This window comes from Salvelinus sp. IW2-2015, linkage group LG31 (genome assembly GCF_002910315.2).
Source record: "Salvelinus sp. IW2-2015 linkage group LG31, ASM291031v2, whole genome shotgun sequence".
In the NCBI taxonomy this organism is placed as follows: domain Eukaryota; kingdom Metazoa; phylum Chordata; class Actinopteri; order Salmoniformes; family Salmonidae; genus Salvelinus; species Salvelinus sp. IW2-2015.
Genome location: NC_036870.1, coordinates 22,092,067 through 22,101,491, shown reverse-complemented (window position 1 = coordinate 22,101,491; position 9,425 = coordinate 22,092,067). Strand labels below are relative to the sequence as shown.

Sequence of the window (9,425 nt, the reverse complement as noted above, 5' to 3'; positions counted from 1 at the left end):
CTCTGCAGAACAGTGTGTGTGTGTGTGTGTGTGTGTGTGTGTGTGTGTGTGTGTGTGTGTGTGTGTGTGTGTGTGTGTGTACAGCCACGTACGCTGTAGAGGTGGTGACCTCTTGCCAGCTCTTGCTGAGGTTCTGTTTGAGCTCGTTGAGAGGAGTGATGCCCAGCTTCCTCTTGATGTCTGCCAACTGGTTCTCCTTAGTTGCCAGCACCTGAGACAGAGTCAAGATCTCATCCTCCACCTTCGAGAGATATGGAGAAAGACAGGGAGACCTGATGAGACGTGGTGGGAGAAAAGACTAAAGAAACTCTTTAGGTCTAAGGAAAGGTTACCCTGAGCAGCTCCTCTCGTAGCTCCTCCTGCTCCTCCTCTGTCAGGGTGGGGATGGAAGGGGACACGGTCACTGACGTCACTGCATCCTCCCCTATTTCTGGGATAGAGTCTGGTCTCACAGCACCTGGAGAGAGAGAGGGAGGGGAGAGAGAGAATAGAAGAGAGAGAGAAAAGGAGGGGGAGAGAGAGAGGAGAGAAAGAGAAAGGGGAGAGAGAGGGCAGAGAGAGCGAGAAAGAGGGAGGGGAGAGAGCAAGAGGGAGGGGAGAGAAAGAGAGAGAGAGAAAGAGGGAGGGGAGAGAGCGAGAGAGATGAAGAGGGAGGGGGGAGAGAGAGAGGGGGAGGGCAGAGATAAAGAGGGAGGGGAGAGAGAGAGAGAGGGATAAAGAGGGAGGGGAGAGAGAGAGAGAGGGGGGGGGAGAGGGAGAGAGGGGGGGGTAGAGAGAGAGAGAGAGAAGGGGGGGAGAGATAAAGAGAGAAAGAAAGAGTTAAGAGAGACATCCTCACACTCAAAGGGTTTCCTGTCCTCACATGGCAACATCAGCTGTCAACCTGAGTAGTATCTCTCCTTCTGAAGAGGAGGAAGATGATGAAGACAAAGAAAAGATTGTCCACAGGGGGTGGATGATGGGAGTTGGAGGACCAGCTAGATTAAGACATAGCCTCTGAAGATGGACACTAGCCCAGGGGGACGCACACATATACCCAAATCTACTTCGATGCCTGACACTGAGCTTTGAGCAGCCAGTCAGGGCTGTACGCTGTAGGACAGACAACACATGAATAACCTTTCTGGACGGAGCCATTCTGAGAAAGCAGGAGAGAAACAGAGGTGGTTCAGAACAGAGCTGTCAATCAACAAGACACACTGCCAAGTGGAATAACAACGCAAATAACTATGTAAATACTAGGTAACTAATATACTCTACTGTCAATATCACATTCTGATGATTTTTTTATTTCACCTTTATTTAACTAGTCAAGTCAGTTAAGAACAAATTCTTATTTACAATGACGACCTACCCCGGCCAAACCCTGCCCTAACCCTGACGACACTGGGACAATTGTGCTCCGCCTTATGGGACTCCCGATCACGGCCGGTTGTGATACAACCCGGGATCGAACCAGGGTCTGTAGTGACGCCTTAGACCGCTGCGCCAATCGGGAGCCACTGTCCCTAACTTCCTCTGATTGGCGAAATCTCGTGTTGGCCTGTGCAGTGTGAATCATGGATGTGATACACTACATGACCAAAAATATGTGGACACCTGCTCGTCGAAATCATTCAATTTTTTTTTTAATTATTATTATTATTTATTTTATTTAACAAGGCAAGTCAGTAAGAACAAATTGTTATTTACAATGACGGCCTTGTGTTAACTGCCTTGTTCAGGGGCAGAACGACAGATTCGGGCTCGCGGATTCGATCCAGCAACCTTTCGGTTACTGACCCAACGCTCTAACCACTATGCTACCTGCCGCATTAATATGGAGTTGGTCCCCCCTTTGCTGCTTTAACAGCCTCCACTCTTCAGGGAAGGCTTCCACTAGATGTTGGAACATTGCTGCAGGGACTTGCTTCCATTCAGCCACAAGAGCATTAGTGAGGTCGGGAACTAATGTTGGGCAATTAGGCCTGGCTCGCAGTCGGCGTTCCAATTCATCCCAAAGGTGTTTGATGGGGTTGAAGTCAGGACTCTGTGCAGGCCAGTCAAGTTCTTCCACACCGATCACTGACAAACCATTTCTGTATGTACCTTGCTTTGTGCACGGGGACATTGTCATGCTGAAACAGGAAAGGGCCTTCCCAGAACTGTTGCCACAAAGTTGGAAGGACAAAATCGTATAGAATGTCATTGTATGCTGTAGTGTTAAGATTTCCCTTCACTGGAACTAAGGGGCTTAGCCCGAACCATGAAAAACAGCCCCAGACCATTATTCCTCCTCCACAAAACTTTTGTTGGCACTATGCATTCAGGCAGATAGAGTTCTCCTGGCATCCGCCAAACCCAGATTCGTCCTTCGGGACTACCAGATGGTGAAGAGTGATCATCACTCCAGAGAACGCGTTTCCACTGCTCCAGAGTTCAATGGCGGTGAGCTTTACACCAGTCCAGCCAACGCTTGGCATTGCGCTTGATGATCTTAGGCTTGTGTGCAGCTGCTCGGCCATGGAAACCCATTTCATGAATAATCAACAGTTATTGTGCTGATGTTGCTTCCAGAGGCAGTTTGGAACTCGGTAGTGAGTGTTGCAGAAGACGGATGATTCAGCTTCAGCGGTCCCGTTCTGTGAGCTTGTGTGGCCCACCACTTCTCGGCTGAGCCGTTGATGCTCCTAGATGTTTCCACTTCACAATAACAGCACGTACAGTTGACCGGGGCAGCTCTAGCAGGGCAGAAATTTGACAAACTGACTTGTTGGAAAGGTGTCATTCTATGACGGTGCCACGTTGAAAGTCACTGAGCTCTTCAGTAAGGCCATTCTACTGCCAATGTTTGTCTATGGAGATTGCATGGTTGTGTGCTCGAATTTATACAACTGTCAGCAAAGGATTTGGCTGAAATAACTGAATCCACTAATTTGAAGTGGTGTCCACATACTTTTGTATATATAGTGTATTAGGACCTCTGATCCTATATTTGATTAGGGTTAACTGTTGTTATGGTTACAGTAGTTTCCTATAATTGATTAGGATTATATATATATATATATATAAAACTGTTGCTATGGTTACAGAAGTTCACATACAGAATCACAGCTGGCATGGGTCTGTGGTTGGTACCTGTTTGGATGACGGTTGATTGTCCCAGTACCTTATGGTTTCAATTGCCATTCATGAAAGCATGAAGAAATGTGGTTGGAGCTACTTGATACTAAACCAGTGATGAATCTGACTTAAAAGAGATGGAATTACCTTATTTTCCTTAGTGTGGTCGACCACACTATCACCTCCTCGCCTCCCCCTACATTCCTACAGCCAGACACTAGCATCTCCTCCTCACATTCCCAACATACTTCCAGACTTGATAGATGACAAATCATAGACTGTTCTCTCTAGTATCGCACGGCAAGCAGTACCGGAGCTCCAAGTCTGGGACCAAAAGGCTCCTTAACAGCTTCTACCCCCAAGCCATAAGACTGCTGAACAGTTAATCAAATAGCCATCCGGACTATTTACACTAACCCCCCCCCCCTTTGTTTTACACTGCTGCTACTCTCTGTTTATTATCTATGCATAGTCACTTTACCCCTACCTACATGTACAAATGACCTCGACTAACCTGTACCCCCGCACATTGACTCGGTACCGGTACCCCCTGTATATAGTCTCCACATTGACTCGGTACCGGTACCCCCTGTATATAGCCTCCACATTGACTCTGTACCGGTACCCCCTGTATATAGCTCCACATTGACTCTGTACCGTACCCTCCTGTAATATAGTCCTCCACATTGACTCTGTACCGGTACCCCTGTATATAGCCTCCACATTGACTCGGTACCGGTACCCCCTGTATATAGCCTCCACATTGACTCTGTACCGGTACCCCCTGTATATAGTCCTCCACATTGACTCGGTACGGTACCTGTACCCCCCGTGTATATAGCCTCCACATTGACTCTGTTACCGGTACCCCCTGTATAAGCCTCCACATTGATCTGTACCGAGTACGGCCCTGCCTGTATATAGCCTTGTTATTTTAATTGTGTTACTATTAGCTACTGTCTGGAGGGCTTTGTTCAGGATCAGGAAGTAAAACAGGAAGTACTATTCCATCAATCCTCCTTTTTGACTTGAACAGTTAGTTCCGAAAGGGTGAAGGGACCAGGAAGACGAACACAGATGAAGAGTGACTTTCTCACTAAAATAGGCTACAGAACAGACGCTTGTCTAAGAAACAAGTATTAACAAGTAGAAGCATGCTCATCAAAATGTCCGCTCAAAATAGCGCAATCTGGACAGAAATGTACCCAGTTTGGAAAATCAACATTTTCCAGGAAGAGAGAAAACTGGTGTAGATCTATGCCTTAATCAAATTAAAGATCTAATGCTCAAGATATTTTACTACTCTCACCTCTTCTGAACCTCTCCCTTTCTATTTGTCTCTCCTCCCTCCTCTGATGACAAGGCAGTGCACTCAGGTGTCAGCGGTCCAGGTCTCATACTGCTGACAGTGACAGATACTGTTGTAACCTACACATCAAATTCCAGATTCATGGGGGTTTCTACCTTACATGCTTGGTTTCTGTACTGACAACAGGCTCACTTCCTATTATCTCTCAACCACCAGGAAATTCACTGAAATTGAATCAATTTAAAAGTATAATTATTTTTAATAACGTTTGTTTTTTCTTCTTAAAATGCATGATTTTTCTAGGCCTTTATCACACAACACACACCACACAACACACACACACACACACACACACACACACACACCACACACACACACACACACACATCAACAACCACCACACATACACACACAAAACAAGTCGCCACTAGGTTGTTTTTTACACAACATTACTACATGACTGCCAGAATGTTTAAGAGTCACTTAAACTCTTTGTTATTCATTCTTTGACTAATATTTGCTTAAAGGGATTTGCCTATGATACCATCTTTGTAGAGTATTTCTCATGGCTTGACCAAGCTCCTGCGATGCCAATAAACCGCTCTAGGTTTGACTAAACCACTTTAGGTTTGAAACCATTCTAGGTTTCTTTCTAGGAGTGTGTTCATTGTGGGCTTGTCAGAACTAAGTCTGTTTGACATCTGCTCCAAACAGACCCTCTTACTCAACAGGTCAGGATGTGATGGCAAAAGTACGCAGTCACACACACACACAAACACCCCCCGCCCACACTCTCACAAATCAAGAAACTCAAATGATCCATCCCCCTCTCTCTCACATGACCCCCTCCCACCCCCTCTATCGCTCGTTCCCTTTCCAAACACCCTATAACAAATACAAAGTTCCTCACTCACTCCCCCACACACTGCTCTGGTTACCTCTGGCTCTGACAGTCACTTGCGGTGAGCCCGGTGGTGTAACATTGAAGCTGGGAGACAGATAGAGGTAGCTGCTATTCACCCCTTGCTCAAAGTCAAACGGAGACTTGTATTCCTGCTCCAGAGGGTCCATGGCTGTTGCCTGGATGGGTTGGGTGGCTGGCTAGCTGGCCGGGCTCCCACGGCAACGCCTCATAGAACCCCGCTGCTGCTGCCACTAATTGCCTGCATGTGATAGGGCGCATGCAACTAGGGCACAACTCACTCACTGCTCTGATTGTCCTCTCCTGTCTCCTGGTCTGGTAGCGCACGGCACTTCTGTTGTGTGTGTGTGGCAGTGTTACGTGACAGTGTGTGTGTGTGTGTTTTGTGACAGTGTGTCGTGTGTGTTATATGTCAGTATGTGTGTGTTGCAGTCGGACACACACACACACACACACAGCTCCAGCCAAGGCTAGCCTCCTAGCCTGTCCGTCTGTCTCTGGGTCTGTCCGTCCGTCCGTCTCTGGGTCTGTCTTTCTACTGCAGGCTCATATGACAAGCAGCCTGACAGGGAGGCCGAGGTGGCATCACTACAGGTGTTAATGAGTTACCTTTCCCCTTCGCTCTCTGCCCACGCTGCAATCACCAACCACCACAATCACAGTCAGTCACCCGGTAACTAGGCTTGTCTCTTGTAAATAATCGCAAAGGCCACTGGTGGATTGCTGCCATCCACAGATTCTGATTCAGCACAATCAGGAGGTTTTTAAAGTAAAAGAGCATGAAGCTGCAAGGCTAGCTAGAGTTTATGGCGTGCAGGAGCTCTTCTGTGATAATTACACCAATCTTCCAGCTCCAGTATCCAGCCCTGGTCACTCTCCCCCTCCACTCCTCTCCCTCCCTCCCTCCGTTGCACACCCCTGCCATCTAAGAAAATACGAGGTTCCATTTGTCGGTTGGTCACATGACAAGCTCAGGCCCGGGATAGGGCAGGCCAGTGAGATGGAAGCAGGCGTAATCTGCAGTGTCCCAGATTATAGCAAGTTGCTAATCCAGTTCAGACTGTCCAGTTTGGAGCTACACTGTACTGTTACTGAACAGAGACCAGGAAGCTAGGCTGTACTGTTACTGAACAGAGACCAGGGAGCTAGGCTGTACTGTTACTGAACAGAGAGACCAGGGAGCTAGGCTGTACTGTTACTGACCAGAGAGACCAGGAGCTAGGCTGTACTGTTACTGACAGAAGACCAGGGAGCTAAGCTTGTACTGTTACTGAACAAAGAGACCAGGGAGCTAGCTGTACTGTTACTGAACAGAGATACCAGGGAGCTAGGCTGTACTGTTTACTGAACAGAGACCAGGGAGCTAGGCTGTACTGTTACTGAACAGAGAGACCAGGGAGCTAGGCTGTACTGTTACTGAACAGAGAGGCCAGGGAGCTAGGCTGTACTGTTACTGAACAGAGAGGCCAGGGAGCTAGCTGTACGGTGTACTGAACAGAGAGAGCCAGGGAACTAGGCTGTACTGTTACTGAACAGAGAGGCCAGGGAGCTAGGCTGTACTGATTACTGGACAGAGAGACAGGGAGCTAGGCTGTACTGTTACTGACAAGAGAGAAAGGGGAGCTAGGCTGTACTGTTACTGAACAGAGAGGCCAGGGAGCTAGGCTGTACTGTTACTGAACAGAGAGACCAGGGAGCTAGGCTGTACTGTTACTGAACAAGAGAGACCAGGGAGCAGCCTGTACTGTTACTGATAGAACCAGGGAGCTGGGCTGTACTGTACTGAGACCAGGGAGAAGGCTGTACCTGTGTACTGAGACAGGGAGCTAGGCGTACTGTTACTGATCAGAGAGACCAGGGAGCTAGGCTGTACTGTTACTGAACAGAGAGACCAGGGAGCTAGGCTGTACTGTTACTGAACAGAGAGACCAGGGAGCTAGGCTGTACTGGGTTCCCGAGTGGCGCAGCGGTCTAATGTACTGCATCTCAGTGCTAGAGGCGTCACTACAGACCCTGGTTCGATTCCAGGCTGTATCACAACCGGCCGTGATTGGGAGATCCATAGGGCGGCGCACAATTGGCCCAGCGCCAATCCGGGTTAGGCAGTCATTGTAAATAAGAATTTGCTCTTAACTGACATGCTTAGTTAAATAAAGGTTTAAAAAATGACATGTTACATGTTACTGTACAGACAGCTGCGTGTGGAAAGAGCCGTAGCCTTGATGTCCTGCCAATGCAGTGAGCAAGTTACAGAAGCTCATATATCATGCCCCCAGGACATGCTAACCTCTCACTATTACAATAACAGGGGAGGTTACATTTTTTGGAGGGAGGTGGTATGATATTCGTTCATCTGTAACTTTCTCACTCATCATTATTCACAATTCATTCAGGATTATTCGTAATCATGGTAGCATCCAGATTCATGTATTAGTGTTTAGAAATGTATTCAATTCTTATTTACAATAAAAGTGACTACAAAATAAAAGTACATTATTTACCATTTATTTCTATTGGGCACAAAATAATCTAAAATACAACCAAAACAAACAGTAAAGGCATCCAACAAATTTGTAGTCACAAGCTCGATGGTCACCGCATGCTATGAATATGGGACCAAATACTTAACTTACTACTTTCAGACACATACAGTGCCTTCGGAAAGTATTCAGACCCCTTGACTTTTTCCACATTTTGTTACGTTACAGCCCCCTTACGTTTTTTAAATGTACTCAATCTACACGCAATACCCCATAATGACAAAGCAAAAACATTTTTGCTAATAAAAAAATAAAAACGGAAATATCACCTTTACATAAGTATTCAGATCCTTTACTCAGTACTTTGTTGAAGCACATTTGGCAGTGATTACAGCCTTGAGTCTTCTTGGGTATGATGCTACAAGCTTGGCACACCTGTATTTGGGGAGTTTCTCCCATTCTTCTCTGCAGAGCCTCTCAAGCTCTGTCAGGTTGGAGGGGGAGCGTTGCTGTACAGCTATTTTCAGGTCTCTCTAGAGATGTTAGATCGGGTTCAAGTCCGGGCTCTGGCTAGGCCAGTCAAGGACATTCAGAGACTTGTCCCGAAGCCACTTCTGCATTGTCTTGGCTGTGTGCTTAGGATCGTTGTCCTGTTGGAAGGTGAACCTTCGCCCAAGAGGTCCTGAGCGCTCTGGACCAGGTTTTCATGATTGGTGGAGTGCTGCAGAGATGGTTGTCCTTCTGGAAGGTTCTCCCATCTCCACAGAGGAACCCTGGAGCTCTGTCAGAGTGACCATCGGGTTCTTGGTCACGTCCCTGACCAAGGCCCTTCTCCACTGATTGCTCAGTTTGGCCGGGCGGCCAGCTCTAGGAAGAGTCTTGGTGGTTCCAAACATTCCATTTAAGAATGATGGAGGCCACTGTGTTCTTGGGGACCTTCAATGCTGATGATCAATGAAAACAGGACGCACCTCAGCTCAATTTCGAGTCTCAGAGCAAAGGGTCTGAATTCTTATGTAAATAAGATATGTTTTTTCGTTTTAATAAATGTGTAAAAAAACTGTTTTCGCTTTGTCTTTATGGGGTATTGCTGAGGATTTATTTTTATTTAATCCATTTTAGAATAAAACTGTAACGTAACAAAATGTGGGAAAAGTCAAGCGGTCTGAATACTTTCCGAAGGCACTAGGTGAACGTGTCCCAAAACTTCTGGTCCCCTAAAATGGGGGGACTACGTACAAAACGTGATGTAATTTGTAAACGGTTCACCTGATACGGATGAAAATACCCTAAAATTAAAGCTGACAGTCTGCACTTTAACCTCATAGTCATTGTATAATTTCAGTAGAGAGCCAAAACATAACAATAATTGTCAGTGTCAGTGAGCTCAATACTGAGCTCACTGTATGTGTCCGTGATACTGATAGCCTATACGACACCTGAGCTGGTGTACAGTACAGACCAGGGTTTCCTTTAAGAAAATGTGGCGCCGGACATTTGACCAGCAGCATTTAAAATGTACCCGACATTTGAGAAATTTACCCGACTCATATGCATTGGGTGCATTACCTGATAAGGGCGTCCACCCAAGGTGCTCAGAATGACAGGAATC

The 9,425-nt window shown here is 46.7% G+C and overlaps 1 protein-coding gene across 1 annotated transcript in view; it reads right to left on the bottom strand.

Moving 5' to 3' along the window:
- Positions 1–5,522, bottom strand: part of LOC111955827 (tumor protein D52) — an 11,897-nt gene extending 6,375 nt beyond the window's left edge. Inside the window, exons 1-3 of the mRNA XM_070436393.1 lie at positions 5,350–5,522; positions 333–457; positions 12–241 (exon numbers count right to left, since the gene is read on the bottom strand). Coding sequence (XP_070292494.1) covers positions 12–241; positions 333–457; positions 5,350–5,482 — 488 coding nt within the window. The 5' untranslated portion in view covers positions 5,483–5,522. The remainder of the gene's footprint in view (positions 1–11; positions 242–332; positions 458–5,349) is intronic.
- Positions 5,523–9,425: the final 3,903 nt, after the last annotated feature.